This window comes from Mastacembelus armatus, chromosome 13 (assembly GCF_900324485.2).
Source record: "Mastacembelus armatus chromosome 13, fMasArm1.2, whole genome shotgun sequence".
Lineage (NCBI taxonomy): Eukaryota > Metazoa > Chordata > Actinopteri > Synbranchiformes > Mastacembelidae > Mastacembelus > Mastacembelus armatus.
Window position 1 is genome coordinate 23547351 of NC_046645.1, and position 24665 is coordinate 23572015.

At 42.5% G+C, this 24665-nt stretch overlaps 1 protein-coding gene across 1 annotated transcript in view; it reads left to right on the forward strand.

Annotated features, from left to right (window-relative positions):
- sptbn4b (spectrin, beta, non-erythrocytic 4b) overlaps positions 1–22237 on the forward strand; it is a 68799-nt gene extending 46562 nt beyond the window's left edge. Inside the window, exons 26-43 of the mRNA XM_026298615.1 lie at positions 6322–6585; positions 8889–9113; positions 9247–9336; positions 9610–9888; positions 10094–10224; positions 10725–10929; positions 11208–11453; positions 11578–11712; positions 12258–12502; positions 12767–12905; positions 13115–13199; positions 13340–13536; positions 13718–14745; positions 14861–14921; positions 15211–15467; positions 18019–18186; positions 19069–19111; positions 19228–22237. Of these exons, the coding sequence (XP_026154400.1) occupies positions 6322–6585; positions 8889–9113; positions 9247–9336; positions 9610–9888; positions 10094–10224; positions 10725–10929; positions 11208–11453; positions 11578–11712; positions 12258–12502; positions 12767–12905; positions 13115–13199; positions 13340–13536; positions 13718–14745; positions 14861–14921; positions 15211–15467; positions 18019–18186; positions 19069–19111; positions 19228–19545 (4116 nt within the window). The 3' untranslated portion in view covers positions 19546–22237. The remainder of the gene's footprint in view (positions 1–6321; positions 6586–8888; positions 9114–9246; positions 9337–9609; positions 9889–10093; positions 10225–10724; positions 10930–11207; positions 11454–11577; positions 11713–12257; positions 12503–12766; positions 12906–13114; positions 13200–13339; positions 13537–13717; positions 14746–14860; positions 14922–15210; positions 15468–18018; positions 18187–19068; positions 19112–19227) is intronic.
- Positions 22238–24665: the final 2428 nt, after the last annotated feature.

Genomic DNA, 24665 nt, shown 5'->3' on the forward strand with positions numbered 1-24665 from the left:
TATGGGTCTCTTTCATTGCTAAAACTTGGTACCTTGGTATATTTTTTCTTTTTAATGCTTGTAATGATTGTTTTGTGTTATTTTGTTGTGAGTAGTTTCCTCTCTTCTTATTGTATCATGATTTCTTGTAGTGTTTATGCTCGGTCCGTCTAACTGCAGAACACAGGTTGAGCAAGCTATAAGGGGACATGCTACCGTCAGCATTTAAAACACAACTAGTGTTAGTGTTAGCATGTAAACATGTCCACGTTTAGCATGTTGACAAGAATATTGGATGTAGATCATTTGTCACATAATGCTAAGAATAATAGTTTAAATGGTACATCCTAAAGCTACCATGCTTACTTATCATTGTAACCATATGGTCCTGCTCATTTACAGATGAGGCAGGTGGGAGGTTTCCTGTTATACCCTGTACATCAGTGCACCTATAGCCTGACTCACAAAGCCCTGTGTGCATTAATCTCTGACCTGTAGTTTTGTGCTGGCTTTGCAGTGTATGAGAAACTGTGTGTGTGTGAATGAGCGAGTGTGTGTGAGCGGGTGTGTACCTACATGTGGTGAGAACATCAATGGATCTCTTTTACTGAGACCAAATGGTAAACTGAGATAGAGATGTACTGTTATATTTTTATTCCTTTCAATCTATTCCAGCTTTATTTAGATACTCTGGCATCACTGTTCATGCAGCACTCATGCCAGAAAAGCATTTAGGACTGGACTGAACCGAGACAGTGATGCTGAGGAAGATGGAAAGAGCGGCGAGAGAGTCACAGTCAGATTGTTTTTTCTGATTTGAAACTGAGCTGGACAGAGGTTATTTTACGGCTGCAACAGCTCTGATAAAACTGATCTGCACACTCTGGTATTTGCTGAAATTTCACAGACATCAGAATTCAGAGTTGAGTTCATTGTGATACAGTATTGGATTGTGAATCCACCCACAAAGAGATCAAGACCCAATCTACCACTCAATATGTTTCCCATATTGTATTATAATACATAAGGACATTCCTATTTTTAACTATTATTTTCTACCATTCTGTATTTATTGGCGTTAGAATGACATTCCCTAAAACAACCAACAAAATACAATAATGCAGATAAAAATGGACTTTTCCAGGAAAAGAAAACGGTCAATTGCACCTTCTAATCACTTACTGGAGCCCAGTTTATTATTTGATTTATTGCAGCAGGTGTGTGTGTGTCTGTGCTGCTGACTCTGAGTACAATATGTCTCACAGTGATACTGTACAGTAGCTTCCCCTGTCTGCACTGCAACCCTGCAGTTAATACACTTATCCTTCAAAAAGAGCTCCACTTTGACTGGCCTGCATGCACAGCTTAGAGGTTTAAACCAAGAAAGGTTTAGAGAAATGTTACTGCTTTGTGATCCAAAATGTTCAGCAGTCAGTCAAATATTGTTTCTCTAAGCATGTCTTGTTAGTTCTGCAGCAGTGAATATTTCATTTTTTCATTTCGTGTTATGATCATTGTGTTTAAACTTTGTAGGAATGATTCATAGTTTTTGTTGGTTTACTCTGTACATACATTAATTTTCTTCTATTCCTCCCAGTTCCTGGAGCTTTCTGATGCTCGTAATACAAAAACGCATGCTCAGAGGGTTGAGTTAGACAGAAGCGAAAATGAAGGTTTGTTGCTTTTCTTCCTCCAGACCTAGTGATGATTTTACAGGAGCACAGAGAAGGCGAGGAGGGCACGTGTTAGGTAGCTGGGACAACAGTGCTCATCTGTGCTTCTAGCTGGGCACCTTCTGGAAAATATGCAATCTCCAACTGGGTCTGCATGTTTGTGTGTGTGTGTGTGTGTGTGTGTGTGTACATATCATATCTCTTTATTCTGTTAGCCAGCGCTGGCTGCTTGTATGTGTGGGTGACAACTCATTATTGCTTTTTTTTGTCTTTGTGCTGCATTAACAACATGAATAGTGAACCAGACAATGCGCAATGACTAAAAAAGCACCAGTAGGATGGATGTGGCAGATTTTGTGCAGTTTTTCAGGGCCAGAAAATCTTCTGTTGTCTTGTTAGTAGGTGATGATCTTTAGCTGTGTCCCAGTTCCATGTAATGTACAATTATATATATAATGTATGTACTGTAAACTACCACATCAATGCCAAATGGAAATTCATTAAATTACTATTTTTCAGCATTGGGCAGCCACACCTGAGTGTGAGTGCCCGATCCCATCTGATCTTGGAAGCTAAGCAGGGCCAGGCCTGGTTAGTACTTGGAAGGGAGACCAGGGGCCGTTAGTCTCAGCCACTCAGGTTGCACAGTGCGAGTTTAGTTTCTGTCCCAAACCCCAGTAAATGAGGAGGGTTGTGTCAGGAAAGGCATCCGGTGTAAAACTTGTGCCAAATCAATCATGCGGATCAACTGACCTGCTGTGGCGACCTCTAACAGGGAGCAGCTGAAAGAAAACAGCAAATGCTTCTTTATTGTTGTTGTCCAACATTATTCTGGACCTGTCTCACTACTGTCCACATCTTAGCATTATTTTACCAGCTGCAAAAGGCTTCTCCATCCTTCTGTGAGAAGCATTTGGAGAAACTTGAGACGTCCATGTTTTTAATGTGTTTTGTCTGGTTTGAATATTCTACATTTTGACACTATAACACACTATCGTACAAATTAAAACCCTACTTTGAATTATCAGGGTGGATCTGGGACAGTTTAATCTTTTCTGCTGTTGGTTTTTCCTCCTTTTTGTGCCTCCATCAGTTTCTGTGCACCTCAGGGATTTTTCATCAGGAAAGAGTCATGTACAGAATATATTCTGAAGCAGATTTAATTTAATATTTTGAAGCAGATTTTTTTCACGTCAAGTAAATATTGACACAGTAGCTGCAGTGGCCTGGGTGTGACAGGCACTGACCAGCAGAGTGTCAGCAGTGACACTCGGGAGCAGATGTCTGCTGTGATGTACAGACCAACCAGCAGAATGAGGACAGTCCATCTGTTACTGTTAGCATCAGTGTCCTGTCAGGAGACTTTCTCTCTTCTTCTTCTTCTTCTTCTTCTTCTTCTTCCTGTTTACCACTTTGCCTGCTTCTTCATTTTGTTCTGCTCAGATATTGTCTGTTTATCTTGTCAGTCGCAGCAGATTGTTTATTATCATCATTATGTGCCAGTGGGTGGTGTTTGTAGTGTTCACAAGTGTTTTGAGAAATGATTTAGATGATTACCTTAATTTTTTAAGTTTTCTTTTGGAATTTGTGCGTTTCAAGGAGAGTTGACAAGTGACAACTTGTCAGGATTCAAACTGAGGTTATGTGTTATGTGCCTTAACCCAACAATACCTTCTGAAATCACACATTTCCATAAGCTTATCTGTAATATCAGGAAAGTTTTTATAGTTTAAGCTCTAAAGTCTATTTAGGATAGTAACACATACCACCACCAGATGAGCTGGTAAAATTGAGCCTTTTCTTAAGAAGCTCAAGCTTTATTAATAAGAAAGGAAAAGAAGTGCAAGCTGTGGAAAAGAGTAGCAGGTTGAAAGAAGAGAGGTCAAAATCAATGCAACAGAGACATTTAGTCCTGGTTTGGCTCAAAACAACACTTGATACTATAATTTTGTTTAGTTGATGCAACTTGATTGCTTGATTGCTTGCTATCTTTTGAACTCTAAGCCCTAGGTTTTTAAAATAGCCTTTCTGCTGAATTTATGCCTCCAGGTTCAAGCCAGGAAAACCCTGAGGACAATAAGAGACAATATACAGCTGTTTTCACACACCGACTAAACATCTGCAATTGTGAAGTCATTGATGTGCCACATTAAAAATAACATAGTGTTCTGTGTTGGACTTGGATTTTCCTGTTCACTGTGGGATCTTTGCAGATGCTGTTTGTATGAGCAGAGGAATAGCTCTCCTCTTTGATCTGAGTGTGGATGAGTGTGAAGTAGCAGCTCTGAGTCTGTGGGTGAAGCTGCTCAAACCCACACAACACCCCCACTCACCGCAGAGGATGGCACACATCAGCAGCCAGAGCAACACCACCCCAGAATAAAAACCTGTGTAACGCACTTGCACAGGAATTTACAGGACAGCGAGTGGTGTGTGGAAACTCACCTCTGTTTTCTATGTGTGTTGGCGTATGTGCACACATTCAAATCTGAAGGTAGCCCCAGACATATCCAGCTTGCTTTACTGCAAACAGACTGCAGTTCTGAAGACTTTTGTTGTTGTTTTTGTTGTGTCACTGCTACAGGAATCTGAGCCCATGAATCCAGACATATTTTCTAAGAAATTATAGGTGGAAAATGTTAAATGTAACACATTCGCACCTTGAGCTACTGTACCTTGGTACAAACAGAGATTTCCTGAACTGAAAGCCTTTTTATCTCCTCAGTGCAATCTAGTTTCCAGGCATCAGGGAGCTCTGTGTCTGCAGATTTTATCATAACCTGAGTAAATCAGGCGGGATGTTGTCCTCTGTGCATGATGAGTCACTGCTCAAAGTTACTTTATCGTCTTTGTGAGATTTCTTGGCAGAGTCTGAAATTACCACCTGCCGAGCACCAAATGCTGGAAATTTTAGTCAACAGCATAAAAAATGGTGAGAATAACAGTTAGCAAACAGACAGACCAATAACTTATTTGTTCTTGAAAATTCTAAATTACTTGATGTGCAGTGTGATGAATTTTAAAATCAGGAAACCTCTTATGAACACTTTATGAGAATGAATATTTGGTATATGTCTGCCAAAAAATAAAATTACTATTGTTGTGATAGCTAGTAGCTTGGCAGTATTATAATTTCATTAGTTGTTTTGGTCAGTCAGTCCACATTCATTGTTCCCCAGAAAATGAGTCGAACCCAAGATGAAACATCTATTAGATGTACTGGCAAAACGGTTGAATGGATTGCCATAAAATCTGGTGCAGGGATTTTGCGTTTTTATGTAGTTTTGCCTTTCCTTTTTGGCTTTTCAGCTTTTGCTAATTTTCAGATTTCACCAGCACACTGGGATTGGTTTTGTGTAAATGCAACCATGTCGCGAGATTCATTTATTGTCTTTTGAAAAGGCAAACGAATATTGACACCAAATTAATTATAGTATCACTAGTTAGTAAGTCAGACTGGATTTAAAGTGACCTTCCTGACACGGACATTTGATGCAGAAATAAATAGGCCAGTGATTTTTCTGTCAGATCTTATTTATTCATTTTTTTCTGCAGCTTTTTCTTTCTCTAACGCACAAAGAAACACACAGGCTGCACAAGACAAATTGCAATAGGTTGGGGGAAGGATTTCACTGTGGGGGAAGCTAAATAGGAAAGAGGAAGGGAGCAGGTGTACATAAGGAATAACGGTGTGTGTGTGTGTGTGTGTGTGTGTGTGTGTGTGCATGTGCATGTGCATATCTAAAAGGGGGTTCAGAATGCAGTGGGGGGTACAAAAGGATAGAAATATAAAAAAGAGAGCAGAGAGAGAGAAAAGGGGGAGGGAAGTGTGAGGTAATTTATGAGGCATTTTAATACGACGAGGTTTAATCTGTTCACACACGCACACACACACGCACACACACACGCACACACACACTCACACACACACACACACACACACACACAGCTCCTAACCCAGTTCCACAGTGTCTGCACATAATTATCCAGTAAATTTTTGTCGATGTAATGAAATGGGGAAAGACTCAGCCTCCTTTATGTTGATTAGTCCAGATTCAGTATTTTCAGTATTTTCATTACTTTCTAAAGCTTGAGGTGACATTTTCAAATGACTTGTTTTATATAATCAATGGTTCAAAATCCCAAAATACTCACTTCACTATTGGAGATGATTTTAAAAAAAAAACAGATATTATTTTGGAAATTAGCTGAAATTAAGGATATTTTACATGTTCAGTTTATAATGATGTTGAATTACATGTCTAATCATTGCAGAACTACAGTTCATTGTTTGGCAAAATTGATCATATGAATTTCATTTTACAAGAGGAAATAACCATATTAGATATTTGATCATAATTTGCACAGTGATAAAGAAACAGTGATTTACTGATATATGTTCAGAGTTTTGCATAGATACACTGATCAGTTTGTTAATTATTCTCCTTAATGATCTCTTTATCATCATATATAGGGATGTGTTTAATATGGCACAGTGATTATGGCAAAGGTTTGTATTTTATCTACAATATTCACCTGAGGAACTTCTGTTCTGCTGCACATGTTGAACCAATCTGAATGCTATGAAATGTACAGCGTGTATACTGATCTCTTATTATTACCTCTGCCTCAACTCTCCCCGTGTTCCTCCCTCATCCCATCAATCCAGGAAGGCCAGCAGCTGATCCAGGAGAAGCCAGAGCTCAGCCCGGTGGTTCGGAAGAAGCTGGAGGAGATCAGGGAGTGCTGGCAGGATCTGGAGAGCACCACTCAGGCCAGAGCACGCCAGCTCTTTGAGGCCAACAAGGCCGACCTGCTTGTGCAGAGCTACGAAAGCCTGGACCAGAGACTGTGCCAGCTGGAAGGTCAACTGGCCTACGTGGACCAGGGACAGGACCTCACTACGGTCAACAAGCAGCTCAAAAAACTGCACGTATGTTTGTTTACAGGAAAAAAATTTTACTGTGTGTTTTGATGACATTCGCCCTTTCTTGCTTTTTCAGTTTGGATGTTGACAAACGTTTATATTTGGTCAGGGCCCTGCTGCTCTGTTTCTCCTCTGAGTTGGGTGTGGCACTTTTTAATGCTTTTTTCTGGTTTTTGCAATGATCCCATTTTTTTGAGCAATTTGTACAGAAACATGATGTACATTTTGACCTAAACTGTGACTGTGATTGTGTAGCCTTGTTTCTCACTTCTCAGAATGACTGCTTACTGTATGGAAATACTGTCACACATTTGTCTCATTAATGTTTGAACAAACCAGCATGTTTGAAAGTGACAACAACATTTGTCACTGAGGGCCTGCTGTGCTTTGTGTTCAGCTTTTCACCTTGTTTCAGCAAAGTCAGGCTCTTTTATTTGCACATTAATTTTTCATTTGTGTTGATGGTTTTTGGAAACACTATGCATCAATTAGCATTCATACAATCCCGGTGCTCTTTTATGAGTTTCATCCCAAGATCATCTTACAGATACTGATGATTGGAAGTTTAAAGTGATTATATTTTGAAATACAGCTGCCAGCATTTTGTAGAACGTGGTTATTGTTTGTCGCCTAAATCAACAGAATTTCATTTGAGACCGGCTGGAAACTGTTTCATCCATGTTTGTCCTGTGCTCGGTTAGTTCACAGTAGGACATGCTAATCGAGCATTAAATTCATTTGTGTTATCCACATCCACCGCATTATCATTTAGAAAAGAAAAATATAAAACACTGAGCAACTGGTTCATGTGTTATTCAGTTCAGACTGATGTTACGTCTCTAGTTGTGCAGTTGTGCTTGGAAAAATATCTTTCGTTTGTTGACAGAAGTTGTACTGTCAGATACTCTGCTGATTAGAGACACTGATTATCAAAGTGGTCCAGATGATACTCTAAAGTATTGTGTATATAAATACATGAATGGGATATATATACAGTATAGTGCAGTTAATTTACCACTGACCAAAACTTTCAGTCAACAAAAAATGCAAACATTATCTAAAATCTTCTAAATGCTTTCTCTGCATTCGAAGCATTTATTTCCCTCTTATGTTTTTTTTTAAATATCATTATGTATTCATACAGGAGGGGAGGATGTACACAGCAATATATAATTTCATATACAAATGGAGTCACTGTCTGCAGATGTTCAAGCTAATCTACCCGAGACCAGGCGTTTATTCTTTAAATCAAAGTCTCAGCAGCAGAGAAGTCAAGCAGATGGGTTTGTCAGCTGGTGAAGGCTCCAGAAGTGAAAATCCTGAATTTAATTACTTTTTAAAATGATATTATTTGGCCATTTGAACATTTTAAACATGGAGAATCATGAAAGGCTCAGAGTCATCAGAGCAAATAATGAGCCGAGTTCAATTGCTGCATCCTGTGTTGATGCGTCAGGTCAGGTTTCATTTTGTGATACTAAGCATATTGTTTAAAAATCCTTCTTTCTGAACATGTGATGTTGGGATGAAACTCTTTACTTGCCCTCCATCACCAACTGGTTATGCAGAGTGGGATTCTTTCCACAGCAACCAGCAGGCAGCTGTGGCCTGTGCTGACACACAGATTCATCCTTTCACCACTTCATCATTTCACCCAACATCTTTTCACTCTCCTCTCCCACAGCATGCTGCTCACAGCTTCCTTTAACAGCACTGCTTTCCCACATCATCCTAACTCCAAACCAAACTCCACTACCCAGCATCCATCCTGGCAAGGGGTACAGTAACCTTCACTACACTTCATGTCTGTCTCATGTCAACTCTTCTTTTGCGGTTTTGGGTTATTTTCAGTCTCATCTTTGCTTTAATGCATCACAAATTGACATTTCAGTGAAAGGAAGATACTTCACTGTCATTGGAATAGTCTAAAAACTTTATTGCCTTTTGTTATTTTCCACCATTTGTGTTTTTTATCAGGCATCCTGACTTTTTTGGATGGAACACAAACTATTTCAGCCTTTTTCAAGTGATTTCAAGTGATCCTTTCAATTTGGTGTAAAAAAATATACTTTAGACTTTATATAATAGTATTCATGAGTAAGCATTTTAGCTATAAACATGGTTTCACTCTCACCTGAGATTTATCCCATCTTCTCTCCTATGACTACATTTATCATTCACCTCCGCCCAATTATTTTCTTTCTCTCACCTCCTTCCATCCTTCAACTCGTCCTCTGTCTGTTTTGACAACTTCTACTCTACTCCCCGTCCCCCGCCATTCTTCTCCTCTTCCTCCCTCTTCCCCTCAGACTATGGAGACCCAGATGGAGGAGTGGTATAAGGAGGTGGGGCAGCTCCAGGTGCAGGCGACCTCCCTCCCACAGCAGACACAGGTCAAGGAGACGGTGGTCGGGCGACAGGCCGCCGTGGAGGCCAGGATGGTGCGTCTGATCGAACCGCTGAAGGAGAGGCGACGCATCCTGCTGGCGTCTAAAGAGGTCCACCAAGTCGGACGAGACCTGGAGGATGAAATTGTGAGTCAGACAACTATCAGCTAACACACACAGATTCCTATTTACTATAGTGGGAACAGGAAACATTGTTCAAAATAATATACGTTAAATAATGTAAAACAATTATTACTGTGCTGTGTTGTTGTGCTTGTAGTTGTGGGTCCAAGAGCGCCTCCCGATGGCCATGTGTCAGGAACATGGCTCCACTTTGCAGGCTGTCCAGCAGCTCATGAAGAAGAATCAGGTAAGAAGATCAGAGGAGCAGATTCTAACCACAGCCTTTAACTAACACGTATCTAAACTGTATTTTCATCCTGTTGTTCGTCACCATCAGAATTTCAACTCATCAGGGTCAAATCACTAAAAAGATATGTGAGAAACTAAATGTGAAAATATCTGTTCACATCTTTGCACATACAGAACCCTATGATGTTTTCTTGTTACTCCTGTGATATGCAGTGCACACTTTCAAACAGCTTCGTCTTCGTCCCTGTTATTATCCGCTGCTTCTCTTCAGACACTTCAGAGAGAGCTGCAGGGCCACAGGAGCAGGATCGAGGACGTCTTGGAGAGAGCAGGGATCATCGCCTCCATACGCAGCCCCGAGGTCGACTGTATCAGAGTCGGCCAGGACCAGCTGGCCCAGCTGTGGGCTGTGCTCTGGGCCGAGACCGAGAGGAGGCAGCTGGTCCTGGATGCCATGTACCAGGCCCAGCAGTACTACTTTGACACAGCTGAGGTGGAGGCCTGGCTGAGTGAGCAAGAGCTGCACATGATGAATGAAGAGAAGGGAAAGGTGAGTGCTTGTCTGAGATACGCTGTTTCAATAAAGGACTGTTTCATAGTCACTAGGCACAAAAGCTTTATTGCACATCTCACTTTGTTGACCATAAATTCAGCTCATGACTCTTTACATAAACTCTCAGAGACAGCATGAAGCATTTATCTGTACTATTTTTACTTTTTTTTTTATTGTGTGTATCGTTGCCTCCGCCCATCAGGACGAGCCGAGCACACTGCAGCTGCTGAAGAAACATTTGGTCCTGGAACAGACCATCGAGGACTACGCTGAAACCATCGGCCTGCTGTCGCAGCAGTGTCGACAGCTGTTGGAAATGGGGCATCCCGACTGGTGAGTAACATGTAACAGAGATTTTCTGTCATCGCAAAACAGATTACAGGAATGACAAGACATATTTTCAGTGTGGATCTTTGGTTATGTTTGACCTGTCCAAGACAAATATTTTAAGACTAAAATGTTCTTAAATTATTTTTGTTACTAAAACAATACAGAACCTAAGATTTGTCATTCACATCCATAAAATTCTGCAAATGTCGTTGTTGTTGTTCAAAGGTGGTTTAATGTTTTATTAACCCTGACAAAGATTCTTGCCTTTTCTTGTAGTCTTTGTCTGAGAACGTTTGCAAATTTAAACTTTAGATAACGATAGATGAATTCTTGCAGTACTGCCACACAAAGCTTCTTATAGACCACTTAGGTAAAGCACCAGCACCAACATCTTTTGTAATTTTGATGGCAGTTTAGCTGCTGCAGATAGCTGGAGCTAAATACCACAGTCTTCCCTGTTTTTCTTACTTGGGCTGACTCACTTTCTCCTCTCTCTGTGACAGTGAGCAAATCAGCAAGCGCCAGTCACAGATCGACCGTTTGTACGTGTCTCTGAAGGACCTGGTGGAGGAGAGGAAGAGCCGTCTGGAGCAGCAGTACTGGCTCTACCAGCTCAACAGGGAGGTAGACGAACTAGAGCAGTGGATCGCTCAGAGGGAGGTGGTCGCCAGCTCGCCTGAACTGGGTCAAGACTTTGAGCATGTCACAGTAAGTGTGTTGACAGATGGTGTTTGTGGATGAATAATAGATTTAAGAAACATATTTTGAAATGAAAATAACACTGATCTGCACAGCTATAGCTTCTGATTATTAATTTACAGCCTTTAATAGATCTGCTCTCTGAATGAGGGACTTTTCTAAAAGCATGTGGAGAATAATAGATGTTCTTTTACTAAAAATATAAAACAAGAAGTTTCTATATCTTTTTTTCTCTTCTCCATGTATTTTCTTTTCTTTATTACCTCCTGCTGCTACCACACCTCCAGATCCTGCAGGAGAAGTTTACAAAGTTTGCGTCAGACACGGGCAGTGTGGGGCAGGAACGAGTGACGGCAGTCAACCAGATGGTGGATGAGCTCATTGACTACGGCCACTCAGAGGCCGCCACCATCGCTGAATGGAAGGACGGGGTGAACGAGGCCTGGGCCGACCTGCTGGAGCTCATGGAGACCAGGGCTCAGATGCTTGCGGCTTCACACCAGCTGCACAAGTTCTTCTCCGACTGCAGAGAGGTAAAATGCTTAAGGAGCAACGCTGATGTGGAGTGATTCAGTATTCAGGTTTTAGTGTTTTGTAGTGCAAGACCCACTTTGTGGTGAGAACAGCTGCACTGCTTTATGATCTATTTTTTGTCAGGTTTTGGCCCAGATTGCGGACAAACATCGAAGATTGCCAGAAGTCCGAGCTCGGCAGGGCAGCACTGCCAACACCAGCACCCTGCAGAGACTCCTGCACAGCTTCGAACAGGACATACAGCTGCTGGTCACACAGGTACAGCAACATGCACACGAACAATCAGCATGGAAAATTATCTTCTAAAGTATTCAGGCTCACAAAGACTCCCAGCAGTGATGGTCCACAGCACTTTTTAAAATCCAAATTTTGCTTTCTGGTTTTGTGATTCGCATGTACTTAATCCAGCAGATGTCTTTGTAGCATCTTTTTGTCACGCTCTGCCTCCCATTCATACCGGTATAAGTTGGAGTTGATCTTTTTGAATTTGAGTCTGTGTCTGACTCTTCATGGCAAAACTATCTTCTTACTCAGCATTTAATTTTGCTTTTTCTAAACTCTGTCATGCACCTGGGGAGCAGAAACAGTGATATATTTTACTGAAGAACAATGCAAAATCACAGCTGCTGTGTCAAGTGACAGAGTCCGTACTATTTGGTCTTGAATAAACACAGCCGTCACAGCAGCAGCTGTGTTTTGTGCATTATTTGTAAAAATAAACTATATCGCTCCATTTGTTAATTTCTGCTCCTTATTTCTTCATTTTATCTTATTCCTAAAACCTGCTCTCCTCACCCTCCCAGGTGCGTCAACTGCAGGAGAGTGCAGCCCAGCTGAGGACGGTGTACGCTGGCGAGAAGGCCGAAGCCATCGCGTGCTGCGAGCACGAAGTGATGCAGTGCTGGAAAGAGTTGCTGACCTCCTGCGAGGAGTGTCGACTGCAGATCACCACTGAAACGGACAAGCTGAAGTTTTTCGGGATGGTTCGAGATCAGATCATGTGGATGGAGTCAATCATCTGTCAGATAGGGACAGGAGAGAAGCCCAGGTATCCTCACCACAGGAACAAGGAACACAGAATCTGTGTCACAGGACAATAGATAAACACGAAATGAGAAGGTTGATTTTTGTTGTAGTATATTCTGTGTTTAATTCCATTGGCATTTTCAATCATGATTAATTTATTTCTTCACAAATCCAGTAAGGACATATCATTCTGATGTTGTTTGGCTTAGTATGGTAAAGTGTGGTATCCAGTGGTGTTGAAAACTAAGCAGTGTGTCTGTATTTGTGTGCTCTGTGGTCCCTGTAGAGACGTGTCCTCAGTAGAGGTGCTGATGAATTATCACCAGAGTCTGAAGAGCGAAGTGGAGGCTCGGAGCAGAAACACCCTGGAGTGTATCGAGATGGGAAAGACCCTGCTGGCTGCTAGAAACCCTGCGGCTGAAGAGGTGAGATGAGGAAGTTTAAGTTAAACTTTAATGATTTCCAAGGGAAACTGGATTACTAACTAACATCTTAACTAGAAACTGAGGTACAATTAATAACTAACACCATTAAAAATATGTACAGCAATTGTGCCTAGAAAATATTCTGTAATGCAGGTTACTTTAATTTTGACTCTAATGGTGGTTCTAATGTGGATGACTTGTATTGTCAGATCAAGGAGAAGCTGGACAAAGTTGTTTCTAAGCAGCATGAGCTTTCTGAGAAGTGGGACAAGCACTGGGAAGTCCTCCAGCAGTGTGAGTACACACGCATACAAATAATTTTTTAGTGTTTAGAAAATCTGCACAAACACGTGAAGCTTAAATACACATATATTCAAGGGGACAATGCAGATTAAGAGAAATGAAAAACTGAAGCATACCTCTCCTCCCCTCAGTGTTGGAGGTTCACCAGTTTGCTCAGGATGCGGTGGTGGCGGAGGCGTGGCTGACCGCTCAGGAGCCGTTCATCAGCAGCAACGAGCTGGGCGAGAGTGTAGACGAGGTGGAGCAGCTGATTCGTCGTCATGAAGCCTTCCGTAAAGCTGCCGCCACCTGGGAGGAGCGATTCAGCTCACTGCGACGGCTCACCACGGTAAAGTCATCTTCATCATCATGTAAATGCAGAATCTGACCAGAGTAAGAGAGATTTCCACTGAAAAAGCAAAGTTGTAAATTGCAAAATCATTGGTAAGATGAATATTCCATATCATGCACTGTGCCAAGGTCCTGCATGACTGTCTGATTCTAAAACTGGTTGTTGTTTCTTTCTGCAGGTAGAAAAGTTGAAGGCAGAGCAGAGTAAACTACCCCCAACTCCTCTGCTTGGTCGTAAAGTCTTTCTGGACCCCCAAGATGCCTCACCCAGTCCATCCAACCTCCCTCGCCTCCCGATCTCCCCCGTTATGAGACAGACCATCTATGAACAGAATGAAGCCAGCACTCCTCCTTCACCTTCGCCTGCCACCCCTACACCCTCGCCTTCTTCTGCAGTTCGTCAGCTGGGGTCTACAGTAGCCAACTACACCCCTGTGATGAACGGCTCCAGCTACCGCCGCACCCTGGAGGCACGGCATGGTGGTGTGGTGGGTGTGGCCGCAGGACTAGGCAAACCTGCAGCTTCCTCGATCGCGTCGGTCGCCACGGCAGCCATGCTAGTCTCGGCCAACCAGGTCCGAGAAAGTGTCAGTGCGGCGAGAGACCAGTCGACAAAGGCAATGCAGCACCTGCACCCAGGTCAGGCAGGAAGGGAACTGGAGGTGAAATCATCACAGTATCTACGGCAACCCAAAATCAAACACCTGGATGATGCTGTGACGCCGCTGATTGTGGCCAGCCGTCTGGAGAAAGCACGGGGGAAGGAGAGAGAGATGATGATGGGAGAAATAGGTACAGAGAGAGCAGAGGTGGCAGTGATGGCCGAGGTCGTGCTCCAGGAGCCAACCCGAGAGCGTCTGCACAGCGAGCCCACCAGAGGGCCTCGAGGGTCCAGGACTGACCCGTTAGGCCACGCTGAGCCCCAGGTCCAGACGCACACCTACCACAGGGACCACAGGATAGAGCGGCAGCTGTCCAGCGAGCAGCTGATCCAAGCCCGCAGGGACGAGCTGCCTCAGGAGGTGTGGAGGGAACAGGCCGAGAGGCGGGAGAGACGGACTCTGGAGAGACAAACCTCCAGTGAGCAAGAGGGCCACGGGGGCCACGAGGGCCGGCGGAGAGAGAGGGACCGACACCGGCTGGAGAGACAAGAATCCAGCGAGCATGACACTGGGAAGGAGCACTCGGACAGACGCTCTGGAGGAGGGTGAGACTTTGTGTGTACTGAGGTGTCTCTGGGTTGTTTGTTCTGAAGTATGTTTTTATCCTCAGCTCTTAATTCAAATTCCAGCAAGTTTGTCTAATTTGCATTTTTTCCACAGAGAAAAGAGATCCACCCTGGCAGAAATTGTAGAGCAGCTGCAGGAAAGAGAAGCAGCGCAGGTCTGGAGTTTTATCTATTGTCCTTTTCATTCAAATACAGTTGTTTCTAAACAGCCATGGTGTCTAAACGTAGCTCGTGGGTTTCCAGCTTTAGAGTGATGTTGTCTTTAAAAGCAGTGAGTGTGAAGATGTATCTGTGTAGTCAGAGAAAACTGGATATGACTGGTAGATATTTTAGTCTGGCTACTGTTTGGAGTGATCCCTGATAACAACATTTCAGCTTTAGGTGATGAAAAACATCAAAGATTTAACAGTGATTTTTACTTCCACCTCCTCTCCCCACCCTCAGGCCCGTGGTGAGGTGCCTCGCCTGCCTAACGGGTTACCAGAGAAGTCTTCCCGTCCCGACCGGCCTCGAGCTAGGGACAGACCTAAACCACGCCGCCGGCCGCGACCCAAAGAACCAGGAGACACAACACGGAGGTCGAGGTCCGCTCCTGCTCAGAGCAGCCCGGCGGTCCCCCAGCCACCAACACACACCGCACACCATGAGGGCTTCCTGTTCCGAAAGCTGGACATCGAGAGTCTGAAGAAGAGCACCAACAGGTGGGTCTTCAGGGTCATGACGATGACCATAATATGTGGAACAGATGATAGAAAAGGAGGATGGACACTGGTCAAATAGTAAAGTAACACCTACAGTCTAATTTGGTTCTTCAGGAACGATATTTCTAAACTATGGGTGGAGTTTATCATAAAAGAGCACTTTTCACATGATCAGACTTAATACTCCACCACACTGTTGCTCAGTGATTTTCCTATCGATTGTTGTTAACTAGACTGAAGTTAGGTAAATGAAAAAAAAAAAAAAGCTAAAACATTATCAAGTTCTATTTGACTCGTGCTGCCTGTTTCTCATGGTATTCAAAACTGCTGACAGGGGCATGACTTTAGCATGCGAAGCTAACAAGCTAACACACTCTACTGACATGTTGTGGCTCAGATCATGACACATGGTGCCTCTTTGTGTGTCAGCATGATACAGACAATAATAAGTTTAGATCTTCTCAGCAGACATCTTTTATTTTTCTGTGTTGTGCATATGTTCAGGTTTACATGTTTCAGTTTAAGGAATGTTAAAATTATAAAATTCTTCAGTGCGGTTATTAATTATTAATTCATCATCATGCTTGTGTAGTTTCTGCCACATTTGAACAATTATCTAATAAAGAAACATGAGCATGCACAAATCTAAACATTAGAGTATTCCACTGATAATGGCACCATGAGACACATAGCCTCTTTTCAGGCTGCAGAATATTTGATGTGTGTCGTAAAGTCAGCATCAGAATTTGAAAATAAGTGTTACATGAATTAAAGCAGCAGCTCGGTTTCACCGCATGTGAAAACTTCATGCATGATGCTTCTGATGCCTCGTCCTGATCTAACATGAGTCCACAGAGTAAAGCACAGCAGGAGTGGCTGGCTGACTGACTGGCTGACTGACTGGCTGACTGATGAATGTGAGAGTGAATGCTGATGAAGCTATTGATGCCTTGTGACCAATCACTTAGCCTGAACACACTCACACTCATGTGTACAAACACACACACACACACACACACACACACACACACACACACACACACACACACACACACACACACTACCTGCCTCCCCAGATGACTGCCCTGCTTTCCTCCAGAGACACAGTTGATGAACTCTCTCTCTGCACTGCCCTCTAGTGGCTGGGCTGACTATGCACAGCTAAAAGCTCATCATCCTCCAGCTGAGTCCCACTCATGCGTCCACTCAAGGCAATGGATGAATGTCTCGAATGTACATGTCCTGTTATGTACATGGCAAGGTAAAGCACAGTACTGAATGGCTTAAACCTGCACAAGAATGACTCTGAAAATAGCTTCTCTTTTAAGTGCTCTCTCTGATTTGTGTTTGATTGGAAGACAAGATCTGCAGATCCTCAGACCTTTTCCTCCAATCATCACTGAGAACGACAGGTTAGTCTGGGAGCAAAGATGTAACCTGTCTCTGATGAGCCACTGAGTATGTTTATGTGCACATGAATATTCTGATCCTGTTCAGGATAGCAATGGTGCATGTGAAGGCACGATTGCGTATCATGAAATAAAAATCTGTTATATATTACAGGAGTGACATTTAATATTTACATTATTTTTTTATTAGAGCTGTTATTGTACAGTGTCTAATTAAAGGGTTGTTTCATTATAATATCTGTTTTTAAGATAGTTGAAAAAGTACTGCAGTAATTGCAAAACAATTTATTTTAACAATGATCAAAGATGTGTACTTTGCAGGGAGTTGGGGGTTAGGGTAGGGTGCAGAGTTGGGTATGAAGAGTATGAAGAGTGGGAACATGAATGAATCAAACATTTCTTTTATTTTAACTCGCCACCATTTTTAACAACCAGACTTTGACATTTCTCTCAACTGTCCATGATCGCACAGTGTAACTGGGCTTTTGCTCTGCATCTCTGTGGCCACGACTGAGGGCAAATGTCATAGTTCAGTCCAAACAAACAAAAAATGAGGGTTGACACTGAATTTTAACTGAAGGTCTTCTTGTTTTTTAGAGCACTCTTCACTGTTCTGTAGACAGACAGCTTGCTGGAGTATTGTGTGCACATAAACACCCTCACACAGAGAAAAGAGCCGTGACTACACCTTAAAGCTGTGTTGCTGCCAAAATGCCATTTAACCAAACTTCTCTCTTTCTTTCCTCCTCATGCTGCTGGCTGCTCCTGACATCTCCTCCAAGGTAAGTCATATATAAGCCCCACACAAACAAACACACACACACACACAAACAGTGTACATAGCCTACCTCCCCATCCGTCCATCCCCACCTCCCTCTCTGTGCGTCCGTGCGTCCGTCTGTCAGTTCGTCTGTGTTTGTTTAGCAGTGTGTTTCCTTCTCCCTTCTTGGTGCCGGTCCATCCCGCCTTCCTACCTGTCTGCTCTGGTCAGGTGAGTGAGGTGTTAGTTTAGCGAGAAAGACTCTGCAGCTTTACCTGACTCCTCCCATTTCCCCCCCCCAACCACCACCTTCCCCGTACTCCTCCCCTTCACCTCCCCCTCCTCCTCCACTGTCCCTTCCTGCCTTCCCACACCACAGCAGGTCATGGGTCAACCTGTACTGCGTGCTGAACAAAGGGGAGATGGGTTTCTACAAGGACGCCAAGAACACCACCGCACCCTACAACAACGAGCCACTTCTCAGCCTCTCACACTGCCACTGCGACGTCACCAACGGCTACAAGAAGAAGAAGAACGTCTTCACGCTCAAGTAAGGGGCCATTTTCGCACCAATGTTTAATGTGTGGTTTTTGTTCAGGAGCCTTCATCTTTACTGATGAATTTATGTGGTCCACCAACAGCAGCTTGTCTTGAGTAGCTACATGGACAGTCACAGAGTCGACCATGGATGCAGCTGGTTTCTCTGAGTGTAAATAAAATGTGATCCATTGCTGCATTTATCTCTTGCATGTGTTTTCTCTCTTGCATGTGTTTTGGCCGTTGCGGCGTGTTTGCCCTTGTCATCCACCGTAACCCTGAGCTATAACCATGAGCTGCAGCAGAAGGATGCCACTGAGCTGAATCACTGGAAATGTGTTTATGGCTTGTGTTTTGTTTATCATGAAATAGGCTGGGCAGCACAGTGACTTAGTGGTTAGCACTGTTGCCTCACAACAAGAAGGTTCCTGGTTTGAAACCCATCAGGGACCTTTCTGTGTGGAGTTTGCATGTTCTCCCTGAGCTTGTGTGGGTTTTCTCCAGGTACTCTGGTTTCCTCCCACAGTCCAAAAACATGTATGTCAGGTTGATTGGTGACTCTAAATTGCCCATAGGAGTGAGTGTGAGTGTGTGAGGTTGTTTGTCTCTATGTGGCCCTGTGATGGACTGGTGACCTGTCCAGGGTGGACCCCTGCCTTTCACCCAGAGAGAGCTGGGATAGGCTCCAGCAGATCCCTGGGACCCTGGTTAGGACTAAGTGGGTATAGATAATGGATGGATGAATCAAGTTGACATGAGCTGTGCTACCTCTTAGATTGCAAAAACTATTTGAGCCAGGTCTAACTCTAAAAAAAAACAAAACACTTCTTTAAAAATGATCCACTGGGCCTGTTTGGCACTGTTGCTTAGTTAATGCCCTCTGTTCTTATTGTAGAACCAAGGATGGCAGTGAGTTTTTGTTTCATGCAAAAGATGAGGTGAGATATACTCTGTGTTTCTTTACACATCTCATATCTGGAGTTGTAAAAATTGATTTATTTGACCCATACCCATACCAGACTCGTGACCTCTGTCCTCCCTCTGTGCATTGCAGGAGGACCTCAAAGCGTGGGTGACCAACATCACCGCCAGTATTTCAGAGCACGAGGAGATTGCCAAATGGGGTCACCCCCAACCAACTACCTCATCCACCGACGAGGGCACGCGCCGTGACGGCAGCAAGGCGGACAACAGGTCAGAGCGAGGCGGCGAGCGCTCAGACCGGGCCGAGCGGCTCGAACGGGCAGAGAAGGATAAGGAGAAAGAGAAGGAGAGAGATAAGGAGAAGGAAAGAGGAGAACGGTCAGAGAGGTCAGATCGGGGCGGGAAGTCGGACACAAAGCGCTCAGAAAAGTCAAGTAAGAAAAAGTGATTCAGGCAACTGATTGGTTGGGATTGAAACGTGTGAACTTTGGGCAGGAGGCGGAGCCGTAGACTGGTAGTGAACGCCCCCTTCCTACTCTCCGCCTCCAACACTGTCAACAAAGAGGTTGTGTTTGGATGGAAAGTGACACACAGGACAGAAGGACGGACCCAGGCTCATTCACAGGACGAGCAGGACGGATTTGGAGCAGGAGACATCTCTCTCTCTCTCTCTCTCTCTCTCTCTCTCTCTCTCTCTCTTCTGTGTCTCTGTGAGAACACGCAGAGCCGCTGACTCCCCCTAGTGGCTGTTTCAGAGAACAGAGGGTGGAGCTTTGTGCTGCTGAACCCCGGGCAGCGTAAACGCGAGAGAGGCGGGACACGCATCACGTTATCTGGAAGGCTGGTAGTGCGATAAAATGTAGCTCATACTGTTCCATGCTTTTTTCTGAGATGAGCTGTATCTGTATGTATTTCTCGTCTGTCTGTCCTATCTACTGTATCTATCTGTCTGTAAGTCCAGACATCCTACACTATGTCTTATTACTCCTCGGAAATCGAAGGCTGATGGATTTATGCCAAAATGTTTTATGGAAATACAAACACAAAGTAAGAGTTTTGTTTTCTCCACTTCATCCCATCTGGCCATGAAACTGAAACAGGTTTTTCTCTGATACATTTATCTCAACCTGGATGAATCAACACTGATTAACAGCTTCTGTCCTGATCCTAGGAAGGTGGAAAGATGATGATTTAAGAAAAGAAGGGAGTAGAGGGTGCCAGCGAAACAAGAGAAAACAATATGCTGCTCAAACATGAATAGAAAAATCTTAAAATCCCGGGTCACAATTTCTAAATTAGCTTGAAATATTTTCTGAATTAATGTAAAAACACAGCGACTTGTTCTTTTGTAGGATTTATGTAGGAATAAAGACTTTCTCTGGAAGATTTCTGCAGGACAGACAAGTTTCAAGGTGTTAAACTGTGACATCAAGACTCCAGGGCTGCTTGATCTCTGCGGCCACTTGTCTAATTCAATTGATTCATTCAAATGTAAGATAATAAAGACAGTAACACAGTTCAGCGATTAGAGAGAGAAGACAACTGGACTTAAACTGATGGTAGACTCTTCCAGGGCCTCGTTTATTACTGTATTGTTTAATTGTTCATTTAACAGATAAAACAGAAAAACATGATAGTGTTCCTATTTTCGGTAATTGATCTTAACAAATTTGGTGAATTTCACTGGAACTGATCAGTTTTCCTTAAATTAAGTTTGTCATAAGCACAAAATCTGCACCAGGCATGTTTTTAATGAATGAGGCCCTGAGGCTGAAAACAGGCCTTTAATTCTCTCCCACATATTCACACAAAACTGTCACATTCGTTTTATACAGATTTCAAAATACCTTATTTTTGTGTGCATGTGTGTGAGTGTGTTTGTGTGCGTGTGCTGCTGCTCTCTGCTCCCAGGGTCTCCATAGCTCTCAGGTTATTTATGTTGGTGTGTGTGCTTATTGTGTGCTTCACGAGTTTGTCCCCTCAGATGCCACCTCAGTCTTCCAAACACACACACACACACACACACACACACACAGCTCAGCAGATGTAAAATGTAAAGACTTGATAAACTGTCCATCAGTGCAGTAAAGACAGGAATGAATGGCTGAATAAATGAACACATGGATGAGCAGACACACAAGATGTCACACTGACCAAATATTTAGACTGAAGGGTGTGAGACTGCATGTTTTGCTTGAAAAGAAATCACTCATCTAAAAACAGCTTATTTTTGCTGGCTACTCATCATCTTATGTTGAATTCCCTGTAAACGCAACACGAAGCCATAAACGTCTGATTAGCTGGTAAATGTATCTGCACCAGTTGCAGAGGCTGATGGGAAAACTGAAGTTACGTTCCAGACCCTGGTCAGACAGCATTTAAAGTCCTTTTAAAACTCCTTTCGATTGAAAAATCCTTCTTCAGATGTTTTTGATTTTTCAGCTAAACCTCAGCTCTAATTCATTGCAGTAATAGAAAAATATGTAATGAACAACTGCAGTGGAAATGGCTGTGACTGCAGAAAGCGCCGACTAAATGTGAGTTATTAGACTGAGTTATTAGACTTCCTCTAAGCTCATTTCCATGGCATCCCACTCATAATTGGTTTTATATTTTCAGAGTTTGCTGGGGTCAAGTGAATCATTTTCTCTGTCTGAAATGTGGAATACGACGTTATCTGCTCACAGCATTGTTTTATCTGCCTGTTTTGGTTTTCAGGTCGGATGTTTTTCACTTCAGGACTTTAAATTCTCTTTTGACCTGGTTGAATTTGTGTTCATCATCAAACATGTCTTCAGTCAGTTTTTATCTCAACACATTTTCTGCATCAGACTTAGGCGTGAATGGCAGATCAATACAACCATGTGCGTGCATGTTGGACACAACAAACAAAGTCAGGGTTAAAAGAGTTTAGGATGAAAGTGACACAGAACAAACGTCTGCTGTCGATTATCCATCGAACAGTGTGAGAAACTGACATATCACAATGCTGTTGATACATGCAGAGCACAGCTGATTCACTAACAGATGAAAGTCATTTGAGCCATTTTCCGCTGCTGACAGCAGAAACAAGCAGGTGTGTGATCCTGGGTGATATCATGACAGACTGACTGACGTGCGCATGTTCAGATTTGGGTTAAAACTAAAAGGACAACGAGCGTGCAGATGTGCTGCCTGTCTGTGTGTGTCTGTACTGTTCTGTTGACATCGACCTCAGTCTGTCGGCCGAGGTGAACTGACTAATAAAATACATTTTGGTTTATCTTTGATGTATTTATATTTGGTTTTTCTTCTCTCAGTGGAAATTAATGTAGAAATGAAAGTTTTGGCTCAGACCAGTGTTTCCTCCTGATCTCCTGTCATAGGAAAATAAAAATATACTTTATACTTTAAATTTCATCTTTATTTACTACAAAATAAAGTCTCTGTTATTATTATAATTGCTGACTTGTATAAATATTAACTCCTTATACTTTAGCAGAGGGAAACACTGATGCAGTTTTGTCTGATACCGTTCAGTCATTCAGCTGTAAAGACACCAAAACCACTCAGTAGTATGCAGTAAAGTAGAGGATAATCTCTGAGGACTGTAGAGGGCTGTGTTCAGAAATTATTTTTGTTAATATTGATGATGTCCATGGTAGCAGTGACCTGAGACTTTATGCAACTTTTTCTTTGCACTAGAGACACTGGCCTGTTGCAGAGCTGAGGCCTGATGGTCAGTGGTGCCGAGAAAATCAGATCCAGGAAAGTTACGACTTGACGTGTTTATTTAAACGATCAATTGTTTGTGAGTTGCTCTTCATGCTATAGATGAAATAATTAGTTGATTAATTGATTAAATTCATTTAGTGACAGTAAAGGCAAAAGGTTTGCTAATGAATTCATTGCTCAAGTCTTTTCACTGGTTGATGCTTTTCCTCTCAACATTACAAACTAAAGATCTTTGGACCCAAACAAAACTCCATGAAAATTTTAATGGATTTTTCATTGTTTTCTGACCTTTTGTAGACCAATCTATTAATAGTTTGATTGATATAATGACGACCAGATTAATCTATAATGACATACATCATTACTTGCAGCCCTAACTCATAGTTTTAATGAAATGCACTTGGAAAGAGCAGTTGTGAAAACTTCAGGATGACATGCAGCGTTTCTTAATGATTTGTTTCAAACACCTCATGTTAAGCCCGAAAAAGCCACAGCCAGTTTACATCAGGCTCATCATCCATTAATCACAAAGACTGCTGCTTGTTCAGGTGATGATACACACACACACACACACACACACTGCCTAGGATATATAATAACAGGAAAATAAGGAGGGCTCTGATGACACTGAATGCAATCAAACTATAAACTTTTTAAATATAATGTTGTTTCCTTTAGCCTTTAGGTGTTTCTGAGGACAATCAGGGCTGGTAAATTTAACCGTTCATCAACAAAAACATATACAATAATATCTGTGAGTGCACCAGCTGTTGTACTGACTGATCAAATGTACATTTGCAATTTGTTTAAATGAGGTTAAGGATGGTGTACTCAGAATATTTGAGTGCAGGTCACAGATTCAGCCTAGATGTAGAGAGAGATTCACAAATGTTCTACAAAAACGTAACAATTACAGACATAAAACTGTTCATTTCTGCTTTAAAACAAAACATGATTTATGATTTATATCCAGTCACATTTAATTTAATGTGCAGTCATGAGTTTTGTTTACAGCCATTCCTGATTCTCACATTTGTACACACTTTTACACTTAATGAGGTGACACTTTCACTTTCCAATAGGCTTTGTTTGTTTCTGCAAACATGGCTGGATGAGGGTTAATACAATTATTTGATTATTTTTTGCAGTTGGTATCATCATCTTTGTTTTGAGGTCATTTAAGCAAATGCAAATATGTGGGCCACGTAATGGCATATCATTTCTTTAGCAAAACCTTTACTTATTTTGGATCCTTTTCATATTAACTTTGACTTAAACTCACTTTTCGCAGAGTTAAAAAAAGAGCCACAGACAATCCAATGCTGACAATACTGACTATTTTTACTCCAGAGCACCACTGTCTGTCCGCCCTCAGCCTGTCTGCCTCCCTGTACAAATGTATTTGCCCCAGAAATATTTTCTGTAAAAACAAAGTTCATGTTGATGCTGAGAAAACTGCCCCTTGTATCTGTTAAGTTGAACCTTTTTTGAGTCTGTGTTGAAGCGAGCTTGTTAATTTGTACCGAACGGTGGCTTGAACACAATCCACATCTCCACACGCACACGCACGTCAGGACAAAGAGGTTGCATGAATGACATAGTGTCTATTACAGTTCTGCTGTGCATGTCTTGAAGTCCCATCCCTCCACTGTACAATCACTGTATCATACCGGGGCGACACAAACTACCAACATGGAAAAAGGTGAATGAATGAACCAATAATGTAAAAAATTATTAGAACCAAGTGCGAATCTTTGACTCTGTACAGTCATTTCTTTGAACTGATCAATACAAATTGTGATATTGAAACATAATGTTTGTGTGTGTGTTTTTTGTGACACTGATAAAAGAGGT